We start from the raw sequence: 25,589 nt of genomic DNA on the forward strand, positions 1-25,589 counted from the left end.
CAACAGAGCATCTAAGACAAACTGTTAAAAGCGGAGCATTAATTCAGTGTCGTATTAAAAACATGTTATCTGACAAAGCAGTTAAACATTTGCATAAAAATTCCACGGTGCTTCCCATACTTAGCTCTGCATCACCTGCACCCATGTCTGAAAGAAATAATACCAAAAGACCTTTACTTCATAAAACATTTGTTTTAATTAAAGCACTATTTGTATACTTATATACAGTTCATTTTGAAATGTTCCCCATTGTACACGTCTCAAAACAAACAGGACATGTCTATCCAAGCAGACTTTTCTCTGAACCAGGCTTCCATCAGTCTTTGAAGCGACAGATCGTCTCGTCTCTAACCAGTCTCTGAAAGCAAAAGAAGTCTGTGGAATCGATTGCTGATTTCGGTTGGCCCCAAAGACACCATCATCTCTGCTACACTTGGCCCCTGCTGCAAGTAAGAAAACAGAGGAAGTAATGCAATCAAACCAGACTGTAAGCAAACAGTAACCGCTGCTTGAAGCAATCAGAATATTTCCTCTTTCCCTAAAACTTTGTAGGCTCTAAATATTTGAAGGCTTATTGTGGTGGATGAATCACTCAAAGAGATTCTCCTTTATATCATATTAAACAAAGTATATTTTAGAGTTAAGCTGAGTCACACCATGGACAAACTGTACTGTAACAGTTCAGCAGGGATCTACTGAGTTTGTCATTGAAAAATTAAAGCTAAAAACCACTGAATTTGCTGATTACAAGTTCATTAATATAATTGCAGAAAGGAAACCGAAGTCAGCTTCAAGATGTAACATATGATGTGGTTTCCTGTGGGAATCAAAACAATGTTCAAATATTTTTGTGCAGCCTGATTGAATTTTAAATTTGTAAAAAAACAAACAAACACATTTTTCATCTTGTGGCAAGAACGTTGTTAGATTTCATGCAGCTCACTCTGCCACACAACTCATCTCACATGTTAAGGCCAAAAACACTATTTAATGCTTCATGAGGAGTTTGTCTTAGGGGCAAAATAATCAAATACAAAATGATCCCATCATTTCACAAATGAAACTCAGTCAGCCTGCAAATATGATGGTTGGTTAACTGGAGGCTCGTACACGCAGCTGGGGATTTGTGATCGAGGACATAGCTGAAGATGAATCTCTGGGTTCAAATTAGTATAAAATTATTTATAACCCTGCTTTATCAATTTGTGACATGACAAGCTGTAGAGCTTGTACTATAATGAGTCATAACAAATGAATATGATGTGTTCATGTACCTGCAGACCACTGAGAGTCAGGCGTAAGAGCTTCATCACTTCTCTGTACTTTGTGGCTTTAGTCTGTTTAGCCAGAGTTTTTAGATCTTTATTGAGTCGATCCACAGCCAGCTCATCGCCTCGCTCAGATATTAATCTGGAACACAGACACAGAAATGTTAGAAGTCCTGCTAAAAGGGAAGCTTAGAGGTACAGAGAGACATACAGTTATAACAGTGACATACTTAAGCACTAATGAAGCAATGTGCTGAGCTTCAGCAGTAATTGCTGCCACCTGTTGGCTGGATATGGAAGGACGAACCCACAGGTAGGAGTATGAGGGACTTATAAGTTCCTTAACAGAGGATATGTGACCCTGTGGAGAAGGGAAGAGAACAGTTTCAGTATTACTGGAGAGACAGAGGAGAAGAAGACAAAAAAAGACATTTGATGCCTACAGGAAGCCACAATTGTTTTTACAGACTGAAAGGTCAGCAACTTAAACAAATAAGTGTTTTGCTTAAATAACATTTTTCCCCATACAGGAAACTAGTTTTGTTGCTTCCACATCACAGAACATTGACTTTAACTACCTCTGAATGCAGTAAGAGTCAATGTGCAGAGATTTCTCAACATTCTTTAAGCATCAAATGTTCAGCATGTTGAAGCTATGGCATGAACACATCATTAAAATGTTGAATAAATATTTGTGACTTTCGCTTTGTCTTGGTTACCTTACGGAGATGCAGTACTCGTCTAATGTAATCCTCATGCAGTACTTCTTTATCTTGGATCTCTGCTGCGAAGGCCTGCTGAATCTGCTCCTGCAGATCATTAATCAGCGAACAGCACTGCTCCTCATCCTCGACACGGTGTTTCAGGTGAATTCTGCCACAATAAGAGAAATGACTGAGGCCATAAAGTTCACATACAGTTAAAAACTGTAAATCAGGGGTCGCCGGTGGCGCAGCGGCAGTGCGCGCGATCCCATGTATTGAGGCTCAGTCCTCGCGCGCGGGCGGCCCGGGTTCGCGTCCGGCCTGTGGCCCATCTCCCGCATGTCTCTCCCCACTCTCTCTCCCCCTTTCCGACTCTATCCACTGTCCTCCCTCTACAATAAAGGCATAAAAACGCCAAAAATAAATCTTTAAAACTGTAAATCACGCACCAAAATAAAAAGAAACTAATGATATTTAGGCGTAGCTTAGCATTTTAAGATCGTTATAGCACCAACATCCAGGTAACCAAATAATGTGGTTATGGCCCAGGCTGACAACCATGGATCAGGGAGCTACTGTATTTTAACAAGAGGTAAATGGTGTCGATTTTTCCAGTATGTACACAGGATAGGGTGATTATCCAAACTGCATCTCCAAGTACAATGTAGAACTGCGCTGATGGTGCTTGCACTAACCCTAATGTTAGTCATCCGGTGGAAAAATGTTGCACAGAACATGCAAATCAGTCGATGAAAGATCTGCCAGAAAAGCCACTGATATGGTCAGGAAAGGGTTGGCTCATTGAAGCCTTGACGACCAGTTAAGTTTGGAAAGCACAGAAACACAGAAGTGAAATGCGACAAAGACAAATGCACTACTGACTTACCTGTTGAACTCTGGCAGTTTGTCAAGGTCTAACAGAGCCGAATGTGTCGTAATCTTTGAGGGATTAAACTCAGAGATGAGTTCTTCTATCGTCCGCCCAATCTGATTGTCTGAAAAACAACACAAATAACTCAATGATATGTAATTTCAAAACATGAATCCCTTCTGAGGTTTTTTCTCTCTCTGTCTTGCGATACAAATTCAAAGGCTATACATTCATTTCTTGACTTCTTTGACTTTACTTCTAATCATCTTTTTTTCTTTCCTGTCTCACTCACTGTTGAATCCAGATCCACAGTTGGTCGTGATGTCCAGCAGCGCTTCTGGCAGGATCCCATCTCTCTGGAAGCTCTGAATGAATATATCTCCCTGCCTTTTGGACAGCTTACTTCCGTCTTTGTTCAACAAAAGCGGCAGATGTCCGAATGTGGGCGGCTTCCACCCGAGAGCGCTGTACATGAGAAGATGTTTGGAGGTGGAAATGAGCCACTCAGAGCCCCGCAGCACATGACTGATCCCCATGTAATGATCATCCACGATGTTAGCGAGGTGATAGGTGGGAAAACCATCCGCTTTAATCACTACGGGGTCCCCCTCCACCTAAAAAAAGAAGGCAGAATTCAAAATTAGCTTTCAGTTTAGATTTACTGGAAAACAAAGAGCTGCATTTAAACCATGTCAGCAACTTCAGAAATCTTGGAATTAAATCAAATTCAGTTTAATGGAGAAAATGCAAAAACATCAACAACGGCTTTGACTCATTGGGAAAAGGGGTAAGCAATAGTTATCACCCGTTTACTCTATCAGAGCTCATTGAAACACAGGGGGGAAATCACTCCTCTGACCTGGGCCACCTCATGATGGTTCCAACCAAAGACCATATCCTGAAAAGGCTCGACACCTTCCCCCAGACGAAACCTGACCACATGTGTAACTCCTTGATCCAGCTTCTCCTGGACCTGCTGGGCCTTGAGATGACGACACCTGTTGTCATACCTTAGAAGAGAGGGACACACGGCCAAATAAACACCCTGATCCTGGTTGAATGCCGAGTTGTTTCGCAGCAACGAAACGGCCTCAGATGTAGACTTCAATATGGAAGCCTCTCTCGACACATACACCACTTAATACACCGGCGCGGGTTTCACAATCAATCTCAATTTCATTAACATGACATAAGCCTTCGCAATAAACACGTCGTCGAAGTCAACAAATAAAATGTCTTTGTAAGTGTTCTCACTCAGCACGTGTACATGCGTCACAATATGATTTTGACGGCGTGTAAATTTAAACTGTGTGTTCATTCATGTCATCTTATCACCTCGGTGTCTGTCCACTCCTTAAGGCCTCTTTTTTCAGCAGGTCCAGTCTCTGAGGGCTGCAGAAACAGCAGTAGGCATGTCCACTCTCCACGAGCTGTTGGGCCGTCTGTCTGTAGAGGTCAAGTCTCAAAGACTGCAGGTATGGACCAGCAGACCCACCTCGACGAGGGCTCTCATCTGGAGGTATACCTACAGGTAATGGTGGGTTTAAGTCAAATAGGATTCGGTATCATTTTATCTGTAGTCACAGTATTGTGGATCACATCAGTGTTTCTTACCAGCCCACTCCAACATGTCTTCGATAGACTCTGCAGCTCCTGGGACCAGTCTGCTCTGATCTGTGTCCTCCAGGCGCAGGATGAAAGAGCCAGCATACTTTTTGGCAAAAATGTAGTTGTATAGAGCCGTTCGGAGGCCTCCAAGGTGTAAGAAACCTGCACCACAGAGCAGTGTTATAAAACAATAGACTGACAAAAAAAAAAGAGGAATCTGTATGATTTGATCGTGGCAAAGAGAGAGAGAGATTCATTCATTCAGCCTTTGTATAAATCTTGAAGAATCACTGAGGGCATGCCCTCTATTTAATGATGTTGACAGTACAACAAAACACAGTTGAAGTAAATATCCATATATAGAATAAATATAAAGATAAAAAAAAAAAAAAAAAAAGTTGAATACAAAAGCAGAGCAATGACGTGTTAAATAAAATAAAAAATTCACCTGCTTCATTCTAACGGGACACTTTCAGGAGGAGGACCCTACCTGTCGGACTAGGAGCAAAGCGGACCCTCACTTCACCCTGAACCGTGGAGCAGCATCTCATCTGGAGTGTAATCCGTGTGTGTGTGACCGCTGTCAAACACTGAACACACCTCTGAGTCAAAGCCAACATCATCTTACTACCTTTTATGTTCGCATTGCCAGCAAGCAGTCAAGTCAAGTCAAAGTTAACGATGGTCCATAGAACTGCATTTGATAGATGACAGCAAGACAACAAAAGTAAACCCCAATCCTTAAATTAGACCCTCATGTGTATTCCTGTGCCATAAATTTGGGTCAAACTTTATTCGACTCCATTCATAAATTCTTCTTCGTCGAACCGGAAGAGGGATTGATTATCCTCAACGCGCGTGCTGCCACCTAGAGGGGAAACCGGCAACCAATCTTTATGCTGTGAACATAGACATAACATAGTCATATTAATGTAATGTCAATTATGTCTATGGCTGTGAAGCTGATAGAGCCGTCACTCAAATACAAATCTTAAAGGGCGACAAAGATTTTTTTCGGCGACTCAAAGGGTCATTTATTAAGGTCGGTCAGGCTACACTTTACTTTAGGCTAATATTCAAAACAAAATGTCCTTTTCGTTAAAAAACAACAACAAAACTACAAACTAAAATAAAGTGTAATTTCAATTATTGTTGTTGTGTCATGTGGGCCTGATTTAGCTTCTTCTTCTGTTGGTATCCATAAGCACACCCATCTACCGGATAGTAAATTATAACCTAGCCTACAGCCTGCTGTATGTGGTCCAACTAAATTGCTCCCTTCTCATGTCATTTTCCCTCCGTGTGAAATCCATTTCTTCTACTGTGATGTCCAGCAGCATTCGCCGCCATTTTCATGGATGCAAATAAATCCCCACATTTAATTGCCTAACAAGCTGCGAGAGACGCTCCAACAGCTGTGAAAGAAATATAAAACTCTTTCTTTAATAAAAGGCACGCATCAAGTTATGATCGCTGCCACATTTTCTTTCACACTTTAGATATCTTAAAAGTTGTAACATTAGGCGGACTTTATTGTGACTCATTAATAACTCTTTAGACGATCTGTTCTGTCAAATTGGGAAAAACCTGAGTTAACTCAACAAAAAAAAACATGTTTCAAAATGTGTGGTTTGTAGCTCTGTTCTCTCTTCACTGGTACAGGGGCACCTTTTGTGTTAAACAATTACGTATGAAATAATGACTTTTTTTATGCTTTTGATGCAAAAAAAAAAAAAAAGTAGTTCAACCTGCTCTGAGCGTGCTTTGTCATGTGTTCCTCTTTATGTGTACATGTTCACAGGCGCACACTTGAATAACAAAGGCTCAAAGCTTAAAGCTTGTACTCAAATACAGTCAATGGTGTGTTTACAGTCCATTTTTCACAATTACTTCTTATTTGTATATCTTAATTTGACATTTAACAGACTGACATAAGAACCTTTAATAAGGTACACAAGTTTATTTTGAAATGTTTTTTTCTCTTAAGTCTTTAAAGACTTTCCTTTCACCATCTGTGGCAGAATTGTTTGTATCCTACCCTTCTTGTTGTTGCCTCTTCAAGATGACTGGGTTGGGTGCGGTATAACCTTTGCTTGAGTTTCTGTGACAAGCTGCGTATACAACTCCAAAAAATCCCTCTGAACGTAACTTTTTTTAAATATTATTCCCCTACACAGTGTGAGACTTAGTGAATGTGAATTCTCATTAACAATATTGATATTGATGTCAATATTGATTTCAGACAAAGATCCAAATGTTTTACTGTACACACAGAGCAGGAAGTTACAGTATACAAAAACAAACACGAGGGAGGTGAAACATGCTGGGTATAAATCAAATTTAACTTTAAACTTTGTGTCACATTCTTCTTTTTTTTGGTCTCTTTTTATACTAAGATTAAATCACAAAAACACTATGGCATTATGCATGACGAAGAGTACACGTGAAGCAGAAGAGCCATCTATGTCCCGCCCTCTTGTTGCAGCCCACAGTATTCAGCCATCATCACCTGTGTCGTTGTCTAACAACACACCCTTCAGGAGTTTAACTGCTGCACTTGTGTCTTAGGTTTCAGGAGAGTCAGAGTTAACACATTGATTTGAACCACTTAAAGGACTTCAGGTTGATTTGGTAAGTGATTTGGCTTTGATTTTATGTCGTTATTCAATTTGATTTGATTTCACACCCGTCAACACAAGCTTCAGGATTCCTTCATGTGATTTTACTCTGTACTTGTCATAGACAAATCTATTCTTACAACAGGGTAATTATTATTTGAGGAAAACAAGAAGCAATACAGCCTTTATCAATGTATAAAGTACCAGAAAGTTGTGCAAACATTTCTGTATTCAGATAGATTTAAGATCAGTGAAATAGCAACTTAAAGTACAATAATCTCATCGTTTTTGTTGTGAGAGTGTGTACAGTACCTCTGGTAACAACATGCTGTTCAGGGATTTTAGCCGTGGGAATATTAAAGGTTGCCTCATTAAACTGGATCAGAGTATGTTCAGCTCGAGAGTAGGGATTTTATTTCTAATATCATATTATTCTCTGTTAGAAAGTTGGGAACAATAATAATAAATAAATGAAAATTTAGCTGACAAAATACCCGGCCTCTTGGTGCACTTAAATTACTTGTTCAAAGTCAGGAAAGGAATGTAGTTATATAAAAGAAAAGCCATGAAAGCATTCCTTCTGCCAAAAGAGAAAAAAAATAACATACAGTGTGTGAAGAGTAGCAACAGGGAAGATGAAATTCATTTGCAGAGCACTGGGCTATATTATAAGATTACAGGCTAGAATAAAATAAAAATATTTAAGCAAAGTACCAAAAATAAAATACACTTAATTTTAGTATTCAAGTAAATGTTCTTTTTTTTCTAGATTGATTTTGTGATTTTCTTGGTATTTTGGGACTTACCCTGACAAAGTCATCTCAATTAAAGTGAATACATTTTTGAATTCTCTAAAGGGGAAGAAAAAGTGTCCAGATAGGGTAATGGTTTGTTGCCATATATTGAGGCTTTGGTTCTCCAAGTGGGTGTCCCTGGTTCCAATCCAACATTTTTTCAGCATTTTATTCATATGGTTTTAAATTACATTTTTCAAAATGTCTTTATAGCATTTTCCTTCATAAATCATATGGATTCAAAAAAGGAAAATAAGAAGGGGTGTGGGCTTTTGTATGTTGACATGGGTGTGTGACATGCATCTATTCAACAACCTGTTCAAACATTTCCAAATATTGTCATTCCACTCCAGCTTTTGAAAATGGTGCATTATTCACAAAGACTGTGAAAAGAGTTTCCTGGTATGTGGGGGAGTAACAATCCTGAATGAACACGTAAACTTCTGCAGTGTATGCTGTATATATTCTTAAAGAACGACGCATGCTGCAACCTCTCATCACACTTATCGTTGGGGTTAAAAAATGTTTAGACATTTTCTTCAGAGCTAAACTCACAGGTAGTTTTCTTTGTTCCTTTGTTACCTGACTCAAAATCCTCAATGTATGAAACAGGAAGGAGACGTTTTAAAGTATTTATGTCAAACTCCTCTTTTTGATACAGTATACTCCATTAGATAAATATTTTTCGATCCCCCTCCGATAGCTACTGATGTAATCCTCCTTCAAGCCAATGCCCTGACAATAACAAGCTACTTTTACATGGTCCTTGACTTTAAAAACACTGCTGCAAACACACTGATTGAACAACAGTTCAAATTGTATTTAAACATCTTAAATTGTCTGGCTTTCTGAGATGCAGAGACAGTCTTCACTGCTCTTATATTGTTTTTGGATACACAGAACACTGAGTCGACTGCATGGTAAATCTATGGAAAGAGGATTCTCTGTAACTTCAAGATTTAAGATCCAAGATGTTTCATAGTCAACCTATGGGTACAAATGTGAAAAATGTTTTGAGGTTATGCCCATTTATATAATTTATTTAAGAAAAATGTAAAATATCATAACATGAAATAATGTAAAATAGAAACGCATACAGTGATAAAACAACTCTCTAAATAGCTATAAACATTTGGAAACAATGTGCACACAACGTTGGATTGCTTTTGTTTTTGTTTGTTCACCCATATTTATTTGGAGGCCTTATAGCCGGGTTGTCCTGTAGTCTGCTGCTCGGTGCTGTACCTCGGACCTGAGGGCATTAGGGAGGGCATGCTGTCGTGTAGAGTCCTTGATGATCCTCAGGGACTTCCTGAGGCATTATATAGGCTACAGGTTGTTTAACAACCCTAACCCTTTTTTTTCTCTCACACATCTGACACTTTGTGTCATATAATCCAGACAGGTGACAAACTAAAGGAGATAACATCATGAAGTGTCTCTGTTTAAAACATGAGGAATCTTCTGATGTTGAACAGGCGTTTTGATGCCTTTCCAATGCATGGATCCAAATCCACATTTTACCTAGGTTTATGTCCTTCGTGGAGTACTACAGGTTTTTTTTTAAATTCTATATTCTCCACTCGTCCATTTCTTAACAATGAACCCTCTTCCAAATGAATTTAATCTTTCCTTTTTTACACATTAAAAGTTCATTGTCAACAAGACCAGAAAGCATTCATAGACTTATAGATGCCTATTATTTTGGGAGCATGATTTGATGATAATTGCTCAATTTTACTTCATTGTGGAAGTATTTAGTGCATGTTTAAGTATGTGGGCATTTTTTTATACTATGATATACGTTGAAAGACAGGAGTATATGAGCAATAACACAATAGAAGTGCAACATATAACACTACTCATCCTAAAAGCATGGGTTTAAACAATAGTGTTATATTTAACAAATGCTGGTTTAGGTTGTCTTTGAGTCTTATTGTATTTTATATAACTAACCCTGGTTTGGGTTAATATTGCCAGACATCTTCATATCATCTTTTATTTTAATCATATACAATCATCCATACACAAGGGCATAATGTATTATATATTGTCATTTTACAACCAGGATATATTTTTTGTTGAGGTTCAACTTAAATGAAGACTTATTTTTTTCGGTTAGCGTTACAGGCTCTGTTTTCTTTGTGTTCATAGTTTCTACGTGGTGTACAGTTTCAGCATTGTTTCCATTGTTGCATCTATTGTTTCATTATCTCTGTACCACTATGTTAAAGGACACTTTAAACCAGTCACTAAAAACCTGTGACTGCCACTCCCTGACACTAATCTACCAATCAATCCACAGACATACCCACAATCTTATGAAATGCATTAAATATTAAATGCAAAAAAAAATATGGCAACATCGATCTGACTAAATGATTCCCTTAGTTTTAACAAATGAGTCAATGTTTTATGAAGATTGGTAGGTTGTGATTTTAAAGTAGAATCGTGTCTGTCAGTCTGATAATGATAAGAGATCATTTGTCAACAAATGTTTTACCTGATGTTCCCATACCAAGATGTGTGCTGATATAATGCTTGTGTGTTTTAAAAATACAATTCTGACTTTGAATCTGCCTGTTAGTGTGTTTATCTGTAAGCTGCTCTGTCTCTGATTCCCTCCCCAGTGATTTTCATCACAAAGCCTTCCTGTCCCATGAGACTATTCACATCATGAGATCACATAACCTATTCCTACTGGTTAACCTTCTGTGGGGCTGCCACGGTAAGAGCAGATTTGGTATCTTTTCTCTATTGTGATTATGACAAGATGCAGTAAAGGATAGATCCTCCCTAAAAAGGATAATTCTATTGATGTTCAATATATTTCTTATCAATATCAAAACCACAATGAAACAGCCATGAATGTTTTCAAAGGCATTTGATCTCTTTCCTTTTTCATTTAGTCACCTCAAGTTGCAGATGACAGGAAAAATATTTAACCTTTTTGAAAGATTGACATTGTCAGTAGTCTAAATGGGCTTGACAGACAATAAACATGCATGGACGTGTATTGCTGCCACACCTGAATAAATAAGGATAAGGATTAGTGTCAGGTTGTAATGTGATATGCCTTGTTATAGCTGTCACATTAGAGGGAAATAAAAAAAAAAGGAACTAGACCCCAATGCAGAACTAAATCAACATATTCATTGACTAAGAAGGCAAAAGACAAAACAATAACTTTCTATCTTCCAATCCAAAATGTCCAACACAAATTGCCAAAAGAAACTAGGAGCCAAACACTGGCTCACAGAAAGGAAACCAACATGGGGAAAAGCTGACAATGAACTGATAACAATAGGGAGGATCCCAGTTTTCCAAATCTGTTTCAAACTACATACACAGGTTTCGGAATGAGATTTGAATCACATTTCTTCAGATCGGATTTAATCTGAACGTCTTGGCCGCTTCAATGTGTCTTCTGCGTCACTCTCAATGAAACACCATAGAAAATAACAACAACGACAAGCCGGAAGTTAATCCAAGGTACATTATACAAACTGGTCTAAGTTTTGGTCAGTGGAAGAAAACAACAAGATTAATAACAAATATGGAGGTAAAACAACAGCCGACTTCTCCACAAGATTGTTTGCGTCCGAAATTGACACATTTCTCTGTCATCCATTTTGCAGTTGTATTTCCGGGGCATGACCTGTTATCACAGTAATCAATGTGGATCAGACCATGTCAATATGGACAGACAGGTTACATCTGGCTATTTGCAATTTCTAATGCGGGCAGTCAATACTTTTTAAAATCCTTTTAAATAGATACATCACATTTATCATTTGCAGTGCTTACTAACGGGAATCTCACCGTATTTGACAATAAAAATATTTAAAATATGTGCAAAATAAATATTTACAAAGTGGATTTCTGTAATAAATTATAAACTGCTTCAAAGGCAGAAAAATGAATCACAATGTACAGGAGGATAAAATGTCATGTTTGGAAATGTCTTGCTGGCATGTTTCACAAACAAAAGACGAGCACCAACAGTCCAACCAAAGGAGAAGAAGATTTAGTGAAACCTTGCTTTTATTTTCTGTATAACTACTGAAAGTCTTTCTCACAGTAAAATATGATGAGATGGACATTTCCAAAAATATTGTTTTATTTTTTGTTTTCCATTTTAACAATGAACTTGGTATGCTTTTGTCTCCAAGCAGTGGCATCAAGTGAACAAAGGTAAGATCATGATAGAACAGTCATGTGGGAAAACTAGATTCCATTTGTGGTGACTTATGTTGTTATTCAAAACAACTGCATCTTCAAACTCTTTCTTTTTTGTTTTTTTTATCTACAGAAACGATACCTGCACTTCGAAAGAAACATGTAGTAAGGTGAGTGAAGCTTTCTGATACTGCAGTCTGGTTCGGACACAGGTATCTAAACAAATGTGACAAGTGATTTGCTGTCTACTCATCAAAAGCTCACTCACTTTATAGTAAAAATAAGTTTTGCTTTTTATCTTTTCTCTAACTTATTTTTACTATAAAGTGAGTGAGCTTTTGATGAGTAGACAGCAAGAAGACTGGTTTTAATATGCCTAAAACTTCTACTTGAGAAGATAATCTGTTTTTTGTTTGTTTATCAGATAATACTTGATTGATAAAGGGATTGATTTAAATCTATGATCATTTACCCATTCCTCCAGAAGCTACAGATGCACGTTTTTTTAAGGACATGTATCCCTTTTTTTAAACGATGGAGGAAAAAACATGATTTTAGTTTCAGAAGGACCTTCAGCTTACAGCAGGTTCAACGTACGTGTCATTACAGCAGCATGTTTGACGTTATATCGACATCAATGGGAAGATTCCCAAAAAAGGAGAGTGGAATAAGGAAAATAGTGTGGTACGACAGTAACAGGAGGTGTGAGCCACCAAGCTCCCTTTATATCTTGGCTGTAACTTCACTCTTTGAAAGCTTAGAACTCGAATATCCTGTTCCAAAACTGCCCGAATCACATTCCTGCAGTATCATGATGACTGTGTTCACTTCTCTGACTCTCTTGGTGTACTTAGCCTGGACGCTGTGCAGAGTTCATCCAAACAACTACAGTAGTAGTCCTTAGGCATGGAAACTTTCAAAAGCACATGTTTAATTAGGCCACTTAATTAAATATAACATTTTTTTCTCATGTATATGAACTTCAAGAGGAATGTGAAGACTTGTGAAGATTGTGTGGGTCTTCTGCACAGCTGACGTTTGTCCTGTCAAAGCTGAATAAGCACATGCATAATCAATAGCGCTAACGAAGGCTCTGTTTCATTTGAACATGCCTCTCAAAGGAATGTCAGATGGGAACATTAAGTTCTCATACATAGCATCTGATTGACTTCTGATTTCAAAGCAACATACTAATTAACTAGTTAACCCTTTTTCCAATGTCGACACTCGGATAATTTACAGGCTATATTTGAAAACACTTTTTAAAGTTTACGGAAAAATCAGTATTCAGCATCTTTGACATTTATGACAAATTGTTTCTTTGTTGCTTAAATGTTCTTTTACTCATCAATTCCAAGGAGCCAGATGAAACCTCACACTTTCTCCAGTGTGTGGGATTGCCACCAACAGATAAAGGGAGAGACCACTTGAAAAGGCTTAAAGAAATGCTGGAAGCAACGATGGATGTTTACACCTTTATGGTACGGCTGAAAGTTAAAACAATGAGACAGAAAGGTTTTCCAGTAGACACACAATGACAGAAATGTTGTTTATAGACCAACCTAACCAGTTGTTGTTGTGGGGTTTTTGTAATCTTCGCAATGAGTCATTTGGACGGTATAATAGTTGAGAAGTGTGGGGACTATTCATTTACTTTATCTTATTGTCTAAGACTTTCAGAGGAAACTCTTCGATCCACATAACATTAATACCTTTCGTTTTCTTCCTACCACTCCCTCATGCCATCCCTTGATTCACCTATCCATCATCATAAAATAGAGGTCCAGTATGTCAGGAGTGCCACTTCTCAGCCTGCAGGGGGCGCTTGAGTTAAACCCCAAAGCAGACCCCTTCCAGAATGAAGACCTGGTCCACATGTGGTTGGAGGTCAAGATGAAACCGCTGCTGAAGTCCATCACCAAACACTTCCTGTCCTGTCTCAGCACCAAGAACTTCAGCTGCTCCACCTACCAGACTGTGTATGCCTGACTCTCTGTTTGCTGGCTTGTTTTTGTACCCTTTTGTGTTTGAACAACAACTCACCGTCTGTTCTCTTTTGCAGGGTACAGGAGCTAAGCCAACATTACTCAGAGATGGATCCAGTCAGACAAAAGTGGATCTACACATTCTTCATGTACCCGTTCCTTTCTGGAGACAGAGTCGCTGGTACAGCTTTTATGTTTGGTTTAAATTCACCACTAGAACAGCACACTTCTCAACTAACCAAACCTTTGATTTGTACTTTGTCATTGCTCCTGCACATTAGTAGTTTAAACAAAAACAATATCCAGAGGCCAACATATTAAGTGTATATATTTTTTTTGTATAGGTTGTGTGCATAGGAATGAATCCAGTGAGGAGTGGTTAATGAAGAATTTTGGTGCCTTCAAAGCAATGGCCCGGATGAAGGACTTTTCAAAACTCAACATGGTTTTCAGTGGAGTAAGTTAACTTGAAATCAAAAATGTATTCAGTTTGTGTTAAACAATTGACAACATTCCTTTTTCTTGCCTGTGCATCAATTGTCCCCCCCACAGCTGGAGGTCCTTCACCTACTGTCTCCAGTGCAGAAGGCTGACCTGCTGCTTCAGCCTGGAGTAGAAAGTTTAGACAATGGCACCCTCACCCTGGTCTTCCACAGTATGTTGACAGGAGGCCCTGGGCCTCACCCAACATCCATTCCTGGATCAGGCCACAACTGGACGACCCCTGGATACTCTCCTTCCTATCCTCCAAAACCGCATGACCCCTACAAACCCCCGTCCCCTCACGATCAATTCAAAGGGGTACTGCAATTCAGCATGGATGTTTAAAGTTTTGGAGTTGTACTGTTTTTATTGATGTTTCGCTTTTGAATTTTAAATACCTAATAGGGCTGTTGGTCAGTCTATACATGTGTGCCATCTGTTTACATGCTCGACGCACCAGACCGTCAATTCTGTAGAAATCCACCATTTAACAGCAGAGAAAAATTAGGTGTCCACATACAATAGTTGAACAGGGACTTTGTGACTTCTTTTTTTTCATCAAAACATCCAAAATGTTTTCATTACAATCCAAAAACATAGAAGTGTGTAAACAGCTGTGTCATGTTGATGTCTTCTGCTGCCAAGTTGTGTCAAAACTAAATCTCTAAATATCCATATCTGCACTTTAAAGGAGAGAGAAAATACATTAAAAAAAAAGAGCATGATCCTTTATTATATATATATATATATATATATATATATATATATATATATATATATATATATATATAGAAATTGAATTAATGGTCAACATTATGTCTGTAAAATTAATCATTACAGCATATGGTTTATTATGACTCATCATATATCCTTTATATTCATGATGACAATATGTTAACGTTAATGAGCTAATGCAGGGTTTTACAAAAAAAAACTACTGTGAAATCAATCAAGAATTGTATTTGCAGTTTGAGTAGTTATCTTGGCACAGTGGTGCATGTAACTAAAGACGATACTAGTGACCCCCTCTGTCTCTCTTGCAGGTCGTAAAGGGGTTAATGGGAGCCTTCAGACCCATCGGGAGCTTCGTTCATAACTTTGTTTCCTTCGTTCATGAGGTATAAGCTTTCATAATCAAACACACACGCAGACATTTAATACGTTTACATACACACAGTACACCTGCTGGGCAAAACTAACCTGCCTCCTTTTTCTCCAGAGGGACATTTCAGAGATGAGAAGCACCACTCTGACTCAGTTCCTGTTCAACTGGACTCTGGGGGAGCTGGCAGATATTTACAGGCCAAAAGAAGTGCCTGAAGTTCCACAGATACCTCACTTTGACGTGACAAATGTAGAGGATTGGTACAACCAAGTAGTGATGCCTCTGTTATGGAGGTTCTTGCCAAATGAAGAGAACATGAAACACCCCGCCATCAAAATGGCCTTCCATGAAGTGTTGTAAGTCACTAACGTAACATTTTTCATTACAATCAATCAATTGATCAGTTCATATTGTCTTTATATTATTTGGAAGAAAAGGTTGAGTAAACAACAGCATACAACATACAATAAAAAACATAAGAGGTCTCAGGCCCAGTAGTTTGCTGGAGGTCCAACTGTTGCTAAATGTTCCTTTGTTAAAGGAAGAATATGGGACTTTTTGATTCAGTCGATGTCGCCCTTGAGCATCAGCATGACAGCAAAAGAGATTGCTGTTTGGCCACACCTCTGCTATTCTGAAGCATCTACTCTCCTCCTGTGGCACACCTCCAAGCACTCCCACTCGCATTCACACAAAGGAGTTATTAATAACACATCATTGCTAAGCACCATTAAGCGACTCTTAATTGCTCTTAGCTCGAGCTGCAATTGCCCGTGGCCTGCATGTTGTGTCCATACTCTTCTGGACAGATGTTGAAAATGAGCATGTATGCTAAAACACTTAAAAACTGCCTCTGGTTCATCCCGTATATCTGTGATGTCCATACCAAATAAAGTCTATCTTAGCAGGCTAAAGTTAGCACACTTTGTTTAACTAATAGCTTCATATTGCACATACATTGCACAACTAGTCCTTGACTGAAACAGCTTTATATCAAGCCCGTCCTGTCCATGTAAACATGTTGGACAATAACACAGCCTGCGGGACTTGCGCTTCTCTCTGATTGGAGACAGTCTCCAAGAGACATTTAAATAGGATATACTTGATTTCTGCTGTGTTGATGAGTAAGATGTTGCACTTTGTGCCTTAAAGTTTTTTCAGGCCATAGTTTTACTTTTTGGTAAAACTGATTATTTTTTTTCCAATTTAATGGTTTTACACCTCTAGTCAAAGTCCAAACTGAAGATAGGAAAAGATAGCCACGAGCTTGTGAAGGGAGTGGATTTGTTTGCAACCATAGACTATATAAAGAATGGACAGCACAAGAGTTTCAGAGAAGTGAAGTCACGACAACATTTTTAACTAATGAATTGGTGTAGTACTGTATAGGTTACAAAACCCCGAAATACACGTTTCTTCTGAGTGTTTAATCGTGCTTTTTTGTGCAGCTATCTTGACCATGGCATGAACAATGACACCTCTGAAGTTCCAGATGTCTGTAGCATCACACTTGATAGGAGCCCATGTGGGGTAGGGCTTCATTTCATTTTTAACAGTTCAATTATCAATCAAGTTTGAATGATTGGTAATTTTCTGAAAACTTGGTATTTTCAAAACACAAACTGGTGCCAAAAGGGCTGATTGAAATGGTGTTTCAGAATCTTCTTGTCATTCGACCATTTTCACCTTTTCAGCTGTCTGATGCGGTGCAAAATGTGGCCCATGTTATGCACTGTGCTGCTCGTTCCCACTTTGAAATTAACGAGGTCACGATGAAGAGGTTGATCATGGAGTTGTTAAAACGTCTGAACTCTCTGATCAAAGAATTGTCCAAAACGGTGAGTGTAACAATAACTTTTTTTAAATTAAATCTCAAATCAGAATGTGATGTGTTTTAGTTTAATGTTTGCAGGCACTGATGATGTAATCCAAATAATTGCCAATATAAAGCATGAATGCCTCCAAAATTCAATCTAGGAAATGTATATATTTTGTTGATGAGTTTCTTCTTTAGTTAATTTTATGTCATTAATTGTGCCTGGCCTGCTGTAGCTTCTACTACACCAGACACCCAGTGAGCGTTAAATGTTCTTGCTTCATCTTGAGAAAAAAATGTATAAATATTTCTCTTGGCTACCATTGACTGAATCTTATTAGTAAGCCAGATTCTAGGAGGCTTGCAATTTTTGCTACCCCTCAGGTCAACTTTATATAAATCACATGTCAAACATTCAACTTTAAAAATAGAGACATTTAGTCTCCTTCTTTCCTCTTCTAAAACAAATCTGATGCCTTAAAGTGATTGAACAAATTTTAAGCATTTTTTAAAAAGTGCTAGCCCTATATGGATGTAATGTATGAATGTTGTTATTGTTTTATAGCCTTTAGCTAAGTAAACTGACTCAATAATGAAGTCTAACAAAACCGTTTCTTTTTTTTTTTCATTAAATTGCAGTTTTCAGAGTTTTTAGGGTTTTTTAAAGGTTTTTTGGGGGGCCTTTCATGCCTTGTTTTCTTCGAGATATAGGAAAGTGGATAGAGTCAGGAGTGAGGGAAAAAGATGACCCTCCCATTCTGTACATTTGTAGGAAAATGTATTTTTTCCTCAAAGACCAGGTGCTCCTGATGTACAGTCAGTAGATTCACCAGTGTGGAGCTAGAAACAACAGAAGGGGGAAAGGGGGAGACAGAGACCATAACAAGATATTCTAAACACGACGTTTATGTTTCCCTCCTGTAGAACCTCCATGAGTTGACGTACGACTTTCATGAGATCTTTCGTAAGCCAGACTCTCCAGCTCTGACTAAGGAACACCTGCAGGACCCAGAGTTCATCAGGCTCTGGTTTCAGATCAAACTGATGCCCCTCCTGCCTGACGTCCCTGTAGGCCTCCTGTCCTGCCTCAGCAACAAGAACTTCTCCTGTCCAGTTTATCAAATCATGTATGTTCACAAGTTTGAGTCGATGTTACAATTTATTTCACACAACAGTATGGGGTTTTCACAAAATTTTCACATTGTTTTTCTGTAGTGTGGCTGAACTCAGCGACTCACTGAGTTTTATGCATGCTGATACCATGTACAGTCGTAACATCTTTAAACACTTTATCGTTCCCTTCCTGCAGCATCACAATGCCTCAGGTAAGATGGCATGATCTTTTCAGAAGTTTAATATAAAGCAAAGACTTTTTTACACTCGCTTTCAGCTTTTTAGAGTACAGGAATAAATGAAGTATGATGTGTCTGTTTCTTTTGTTCTCTTTATAAGAAATAATGTCAAGGTAAAAACATAAAGTTAACTAACTAAACATATATATACTTTTTTTTTTATTATTTATGTTTCAGACCCCCGGTGTGTCTTCTCAGCCAACAACAGTGCAGAATATCTGCTGAAAAACTTTGGTGCCTTTGCAAGATTTGCCAGCATCACTGACTTCTATGAGCTCAACCCAAACTTTGCTGGAGTGAGTCTGGAAATGCTGACAGGCTAAAGTCATCTCACCAATCATCTTAAACTGACTCAACTAAAGGGAGACCATCATTGTTTATCAAATCTTCTCTTTTTGTGTGTCGCCTGTGCAGTTGGAAGTCGTTTCCCACTTGACTCCACGGCAGACTGCAGAGTTGCTGCTGTTGCCTCTTCCTACTCCACCTGCCAAAGAGTTTGTCATCGACCAAGTGTTTGACTTTCTGTTAGAGTCACCAGAACAAATACCAGAAGTTCTGCACTACCTCGTGGTGCTAGCTAGAGAGGTAAAACTAACTCAATGTTATCTACTTGTGAGTAAGTAGTTCATGTTTTTGTAGCTTGACACTTTTATAAAATCTTAAACTGGTTGATTGATTGTAAAACATCTTGTTTCTAAGGTTAATGTTTCATGCAGAGTCTACAGACAGATGTGAGTACTTTTTCACTTTTATACTTTCTGTTGTGTGGGTGATAAACTCAAGTCAACTGTTGTTTGATTGTTCAGATACACTTCATCACCTGCTCATGGACCAATTATTTTACTTTCTAACAGCAATGCTTTTCCCTTTTTTTTTTTAAAGATTTTTCAAAATATGTTCATTGTTTCGAAGCAGGGTGTCATGAAATGTTTTGAAAAGAATGCAATATAATCTGAAAGTTTGGCAAGACACAACGGTAATATTATTTGTTGGTCAAGTTAGTTTAAAAAAAACTTTTTACATTATTTAGAAGACAATTTCAGACGTTTCAGATTTCAGATGAATGAAGAGCTGTTATGTTTGTGGGACAAAGATCCACATTTAGGACTTAAGACAATCTCTGCAGCTTTATGTTTTTCTAACTTCAATTTTTAATGATTATTTTGTGAAAGTTGATCTCTTTAATGCTGTCTCTTACGCATTCTTTGCTTGTTTTGATATCTGTGACAGGTTTAAGAGCTTGTACAACGCCATACCATCAATCCCACCACATGTTGAACCTGTCACCTGGGCCACCATAGATGGCCTGATAGAAATTGCACCAGAGGGTCAGTCTTTTTTTCCCCACAATAAAAGCATACATAATGACCATTAACACATACAGTATAAGCAGTTAATTCATCTAAAATTATTACTAGCCTACAACTATTAACTGAATATTTTGTCTGTTTCTGTTTGAACAGAGTGTGTACCAGAGGACATCCTGGTGAGATTGACATCATTAAAGAATCTTCTTCAACTGAATATCTCAGCTCATGTTAACAGTTTCATGTGTTGTTCTTTTCATATTATTTAAAATGTATTAATTATGTCATTCACAGTGCCCGGTAACGCAGTACAATGGTAAGAGCTCTTAAACACTCCTGTGTTACTCCTCGTAACATTACCTACTGCAGCGGTGAATTATAACGCAGTACATTTATATACAGTATAGGTGACGTTCTCATGAGCAGTTGTGTCTTCATTTATTCTACTGGATGGAATAATTTGTGCTTCATGGTTATATTTGTTACTTCATTCTTCTGATGCAGGAGTTGTAAATGTAAAAGAGTGTTTCAACTTTAGTACTGCTACCTTACTTAAGGAAATGTTTAAAGTAATTCATCTAGCACATCATCCCTGTACAGTAAGAACTTTCATAGCTAATGAATGTATTTTTTCGCTGTTTGACAGATCGCAATATCTGCAGAAGAGTTAACAGGTATCCCCTTTTTTTATCATTTGTAAACAGATATGTAACAGAATAATACAAATGAAAGAGTCTGTTGAATGACATTTTTTTCACTTGTTTATTCAGCTCTGACCTTCACTCTTACTACAACACATCAACGGAAGTGTCCTGCAATTTTACCTTGGAGATGTATGCGTGTGCACAGGTGACTGAAAGTCGAAATTAGATTGGAAATATAATGACTTATTTTTTGAAGGAGCTTTAATTCAACAAGCTGCTGTTAGTCTGAATAACTTAATGACCTCCTACGGTGTCCCATACTCTGTACAGCTGGAGACCTTCACAGCCCATCAGCTGGCGTCGCTACTAAAGTGCGATCTGCCGGGAAATAGTAGTCACTCGAAAATGTTGTGGAAGATGCTGCTGACGAGACTATCCCACATCCTGGACCCAGCTCTGGACAAGTTGGCCAACATGGTCGGTATCTTCTTATTTTATTCTCAAGATTGTGGGACTATCAAACCTTTATTGAGATGGGAGGACAGTGGATAGTCACTGCTGGTAGAATGAGGCGACGCGTACCTGCAGCCCAATCAGGTTACATAGGTAGTCCAGCTCCTCCAAGATGGCACATTAATATGTTGGTAAGGCAAGTAAGTTTGCTGTGTCTCTCAGCACAGTCTGAAGATCATCCTGAGATGCCAGGAGACCTGAATGATGAAGGCATTGACTTCCTCCCTCCTTTCCCTGATAAAAATCCAAGCACCGATGGGACGTTAAATATGTCCCCCCATAGTCTTCCAAGGACCTCAGTGATTCTCTGGTCCAGTTATGGGAGGAGATCCCCCCAGGACACAATTCACTTAATCATCAGGAGCATGCCCAGATGTTATTGCATACAGTCACAGAGGGGCCAAACATGAAAACTACCAAGTTTTCATGTATGTCTTATTATAAGTTGCCTTGATAAAAGTCACAAAACTTGGATCAGCCTTCGATTTTTGATTTTGTCTTTTAGGATGACTTTGAACCAAGCCCTCAATGGGATATGAAGTTGGTTTCCATTGACCTTTGTTTATCATTTGCTTTTTAACACCAGTAAAGGTTTACAACTTGAATATTAGAGTCATCAAGATGCGATTTAGGTGTTCCCTTCATTTTACTGACGACATTTTTCAAGTTATTTTATTGGGCAAAATACTGTTACTGTGATTCGTAGCTTTATAGGTAGTCAAATGTTTACCATGTCTATTTTAGTAAAATTTTATGCAAAATATAAATCAATGTCTGTTTACCTATAAAAAATTTGTGTTCCATATTATTCATGAAATTAAACCTGATTACTGCCTGCCCGATTTAAGTTATCCTAAAATAACCAAATGCTAAACAATGTTTTGAAAAATACATCAATATCAATTTAAGATTTATTTCCTTAAAAAAAAAACATTTTTAATATTTGATCTGTCTAGTAGCCTAAATTGTTTCAATCCATATAAGTCTCAAATCAGTCCTGACTCAGTGAATTGATCTCTCCACAGTCTATGGCTATTCCGTCAGTCAGAGAGGTTTTGGATGTGATCGGTGAGATCAGAGTGTCGCTGCTGACGGATGAGGAGCTGAATAACAGCAGTGTCATCAGGACATGGTTTTCCTCTCGTCTGAGCGCGTTCCTCCCCTCTGCATCACCGAGGTTCCTGGACTGTTTGAGCAATAGAAACATCAGCTGTCTTTCATACCAGCAAATGTAAGACACTTCAGATCCTCTTTTATGTCAAAGCATGCCTAATAGTCTGTTTTGAATAAAACCTTTATACTGATCGTTTTACTGCCTTTAAACCCTATTGTCCATGGTGAATGTCATCACATCAAACTTTAAAATGTAACCATGGAAGATTTAAAGTACATATATTCAGGTCACATCACTTAACTACATGTTAAGCATCCTTGTCTGCATTTCTTCTATTTTTTGCTAATAACCATCCGTTACTGTACCATATCTATATAAGAGCAGCCAAACTACTACTATATATGTATTGAAGAGACTTTTAGAAAGTGACTAACTGTATTGTCCTTTTTCAGACTGCGGGTATTTATCCATCGTTTTGATGAGATGTCCAAAAACCAACAGCGTGTGGTCTTGAAAGAGTTCATCCTGCGTTTTATGTCACATTCAGGTACTCGCTGCATTTTCTAAACACCAATGGGACTTATTTCAAATGTATCTCAAGTTTTAACCCTCAAGTGGCTGTACAGGTTGAAGCTGCTGAAGGCCAGTATTCACAGATCTCTCTTTATCTTATTCTAGGTCCAAGATGTGTATTCATCTCAAACAGCAGTAAAGAGTGGCTGGTGACGAATCTGGGTCCCTTTTCAGCTTTGTTGTCCGTTCATGACCTTTTCGGTCTCAACCCATCCTTCAATCCTGTAAGATTATTTCTCTCACATTTGAAATGTAGAAAACAAGCCGATGCTGTTATTATCACTCTGACCTTTAGTTGAAAAAGGTATCAGAATAATCCTTTATTTTTTCTCCAAAGTTTACTTTATTTACTCTGTCTTGATACGCAGCCATTCAAAATATCAAAATATAAATACAAATGTGGGAAGTATCAACATCAAAAGTTAGCCAAATCTTCCCAGAGTGCCACTTCCACAAAGTGGAAGTTTTATCTAGAAATAATCCAAGACTGGATGGGCTGTCCTATCCATTTCATTATCTTTTTTCTACTGAACAAACCATTTTCAAGATATGATCGACACCTTCAATCTGATCAGTTACTTTTAAAAAACTGGGCCCTTATTATTTTCAGGGGCAGTAAAATGTGTTCTGTTCTCTCCTGTCCGTTTAGCTGGAGGTCATTTCATTACTGACTCCAAAGCAGAGTGCGGAGCTGCTGGTGTTGACTCTTTCCATTCTACCGGAGAAAGAAGTTATCATAAATGAGCTTCTTGATCACTTGGCTGAATCACCTGATGATAAAAACTTTGAAGACTTCTTGATGTACCTCGTCTTCTTCCTTCAACAAGTAAAAAACAATTCTTTTTTTTTTTTTACCCAAAAAATTACATTTGACTTCATTTGCTGTAAGTAATCCACTTTGTTTTCTGCAGGGAAATCTCTCCTGTTCAGAATACACCGCACTGTGAGTTTATGTCCATGTTAAAGATATTAAGTGGCTACATTATAAACAATATATAAAGCATAAAACATTTGTTGTACTGTTGCTGTTATAGGTTTATCAGACTGGACATGGCTCTGGCTTCAGCTTCTCCTCGTGTGGCATCATCCATCACGTACACAAAAACAGCATTATCCCAGCACATTCCTCCAGGTGAGGCACAGCCTGTGGGTTCTAAACATGTTCAACACTGAAATGACAACATAAATAAGTACCCTATATAAACTAATCACTTAACTTGTGTAAGACCTTAAGGATCTTTATGGTTGGATAAATTCACAATCAATTCAGAATATTCTGTTTTGCATCATCTGATACAAATCTTCACCAAATTCATGTTTTACGGTTTAAGTTAAAGTACATAAAACAGACCAAGTCAATCTGGACAATCAAACACCAAGATCAGTACAAAATACTTTAAAAAGCATATGTGCAAAAACAAAATAAATTGTATTGTATATTATTATTATTATTATTATTATTATTATTATTTAAAGCCATCTTCCATGCAGAGTATAAACATGCATCGAGGTGTTTGATTTGAAAAACAAGCTTTTAAAATTCTCTTTACTGCTTTAAATAACTCTTACTGCCTGAGTAGCTTTGTTTTTAGCTGCAGCAGGTATAAGTAGTTTTTTAGTGACACACCAAAAACCAGACAGATAAACCCACTGGTAAACATACTGGACCTTTCTCAGGAGTTGGTGGAGGGGAAAACAGCAATAAAGGAGAGTACATTTCTAATATTCAAACTTTAATCTTTAAATTAATTATTAATTCAAAACGTATTTGCAAACAAGCTTTACAAGTTAAATGTGATGATTTTTCAATGTATTGTTTACAGCCAAAGAAATTCCAGATTGTTAATGTAAACTTTCTAACTATAACCTAAATTAACCTTGTCTTTTCAATGTCTCTTGTTTTTGGTAAAGGTTGCGTCATATACAATAGACAGGTAATTTTATATGATTTTTTTCCTGAATATTTCTTGTCTTATAATGACAAAAGACACTTAATCATTTTTGTATATTTCTTCCTTTAGTGCAATTTCACCATGACAAATGGTAAGGTTTTTTTGACTTTGCTTAAAAAAAATGCAAGGAAAGTCTGAACAACAATGATCAACATTTATTCCTTTTCATTCACAGAAACAGACATTTGTGTTGGAGTAAACAGGTGGGACATGTATTTGACTTTGAGTTTATTAGTTAAGTTAAGTTAATATACTGACAATAAATGTTTCATGTTCCTTTTTATTTTTGACATACAGCACGATGCTGCAGCTCAACCTCAACAGTGGACGTCTGATTGGACGTGTCTGCGACTTTCCTGTTGAGGAATTTGCTTGTGCCCAGGTAAAACTGTGAAATACCTCAGGTCAACAACTACCCAATGAAAGCTGTTTGCTCAAAATGTGTCAGTATGAATTTTCCTAGTTTTCCTCATGTCACTGCTCTTTCTTTACACAGCTCTCAGCACTGACAGCAGAGGAACTGGGAATGCTGCTGACATGTAACCGCTCCACTAACACCAGTGGTTCCCGACCTATCTGGAAGCTTCTCCTCTCAAAAGCTTCACATGTGCTGGATCAAGCTCTGGATCATCTGGGCAACATGGTATGAATTAGCGAAAGAACTCATTTTACTCTCTCCTGATCAGAACTGGAGTTTGTACGG

The 25,589-nt window shown here is 37.9% G+C and overlaps 2 protein-coding genes across 4 annotated transcripts in view; one reads left to right on the forward strand and one right to left on the reverse strand.

Annotated features, from left to right (window-relative positions):
• Window positions 1-172: 172 nt before the first annotated feature.
• ears2 (glutamyl-tRNA synthetase 2, mitochondrial) lies at window positions 173-5,278 on the reverse strand. The gene is made up of 10 exons (XM_079337915.1): window positions 4,942-5,278; window positions 4,458-4,613; window positions 4,179-4,368; window positions 3,703-3,853; window positions 3,136-3,457; window positions 2,859-2,967; window positions 1,988-2,141; window positions 1,499-1,629; window positions 1,275-1,410; window positions 173-443 (listed from the first exon to the last, which is right to left on the reverse strand). Exons 1-10 carry the CDS (start codon window positions 5,072-5,074, stop codon window positions 348-350), a joined length of 1,578 nt encoding a protein of 525 aa, XP_079194041.1. The 5' UTR covers window positions 5,075-5,278; the 3' UTR covers window positions 173-347.
• A 94-nt stretch (window positions 5,279-5,372) lies between these two features.
• Window positions 5,373-25,589, forward strand: part of LOC306820162 (uncharacterized protein) — a 34,441-nt gene continuing 14,224 nt past the window's right edge. Inside the window, exons 1-36 of one of the 3 annotated variants that reach the window (XM_079337914.1) lie at window positions 5,373-5,493; window positions 7,020-7,082; window positions 10,494-10,591; window positions 12,039-12,057; window positions 12,176-12,212; window positions 13,401-13,523; window positions 13,822-14,021; window positions 14,105-14,208; window positions 14,372-14,484; window positions 14,580-14,828; window positions 15,554-15,628; window positions 15,730-15,971; window positions 17,064-17,145; window positions 17,310-17,453; window positions 18,356-18,558; window positions 18,647-18,756; window positions 18,961-19,079; window positions 19,198-19,368; window positions 19,483-19,514; window positions 20,014-20,111; window positions 20,247-20,269; window positions 20,385-20,406; window positions 20,737-20,764; window positions 20,861-20,939; window positions 21,065-21,211; window positions 22,273-22,478; window positions 22,814-22,908; window positions 23,040-23,158; window positions 23,584-23,760; window positions 23,846-23,877; window positions 23,969-24,066; window positions 24,846-24,868; window positions 24,956-24,977; window positions 25,062-25,089; window positions 25,184-25,268; window positions 25,383-25,529. In XM_079337914.1, coding sequence (XP_079194040.1) covers window positions 10,540-10,591; window positions 12,039-12,057; window positions 12,176-12,212; window positions 13,401-13,523; window positions 13,822-14,021; window positions 14,105-14,208; window positions 14,372-14,484; window positions 14,580-14,828; window positions 15,554-15,628; window positions 15,730-15,971; window positions 17,064-17,145; window positions 17,310-17,453; window positions 18,356-18,558; window positions 18,647-18,756; window positions 18,961-19,079; window positions 19,198-19,368; window positions 19,483-19,514; window positions 20,014-20,111; window positions 20,247-20,269; window positions 20,385-20,406; window positions 20,737-20,764; window positions 20,861-20,939; window positions 21,065-21,211; window positions 22,273-22,478; window positions 22,814-22,908; window positions 23,040-23,158; window positions 23,584-23,760; window positions 23,846-23,877; window positions 23,969-24,066; window positions 24,846-24,868; window positions 24,956-24,977; window positions 25,062-25,089; window positions 25,184-25,268; window positions 25,383-25,529 — 3,504 coding nt within the window. In that variant the 5' untranslated portion in view covers window positions 5,373-5,493; window positions 7,020-7,082; window positions 10,494-10,539. Of the gene's footprint in view, window positions 5,494-7,019; window positions 7,083-10,493; window positions 10,592-12,035; window positions 12,058-12,175; window positions 12,213-13,400; window positions 13,524-13,821; window positions 14,022-14,104; window positions 14,209-14,371; window positions 14,485-14,579; window positions 14,829-15,553; window positions 15,629-15,729; window positions 15,972-17,063; window positions 17,146-17,309; window positions 17,454-18,355; window positions 18,559-18,646; window positions 18,757-18,960; window positions 19,080-19,197; window positions 19,369-19,482; window positions 19,515-20,013; window positions 20,112-20,246; window positions 20,270-20,384; window positions 20,407-20,736; window positions 20,765-20,860; window positions 20,940-21,064; window positions 21,212-22,272; window positions 22,479-22,813; window positions 22,909-23,039; window positions 23,159-23,583; window positions 23,761-23,845; window positions 23,878-23,968; window positions 24,067-24,845; window positions 24,869-24,955; window positions 24,978-25,061; window positions 25,090-25,183; window positions 25,269-25,382; window positions 25,530-25,589 lie in introns of all 3 variants that reach the window. The other 2 variants (XM_079337912.1, XM_079337913.1) reach the window with 2 other exon arrangements.

The sequence above is a fragment of the Symphodus melops genome (genome assembly GCF_947650265.1).
Source record: "Symphodus melops genome assembly, chromosome: 2".
Lineage (NCBI taxonomy): Eukaryota > Metazoa > Chordata > Actinopteri > Labriformes > Labridae > Symphodus > Symphodus melops.

What these genes read in the sequence shown, in the direction of transcription:
- ears2 (XM_079337915.1), bottom strand. Translation starts at nt 5,074, where the DNA reads ATGATGTTGGCTTTGACTCAGAGGTGTGTTCAGTGTTTGACAGCGGTC. An exon ending in AAACTGCCAGAGTTCAACAG is followed by an intron (nt 2,142 to 2,858) that starts GTAAGTCAGTAG and finishes TTATTGTGGCAG; the next exon opens with AATTCACCTGAAACACCGTG. An exon ending in ATTGCTTCATTAGTGCTTAA is followed by an intron (nt 1,411 to 1,498) that starts GTATGTCACTGT and finishes TCTGTGTTCCAG; the next exon opens with ATTAATATCTGAGCGAGGCG.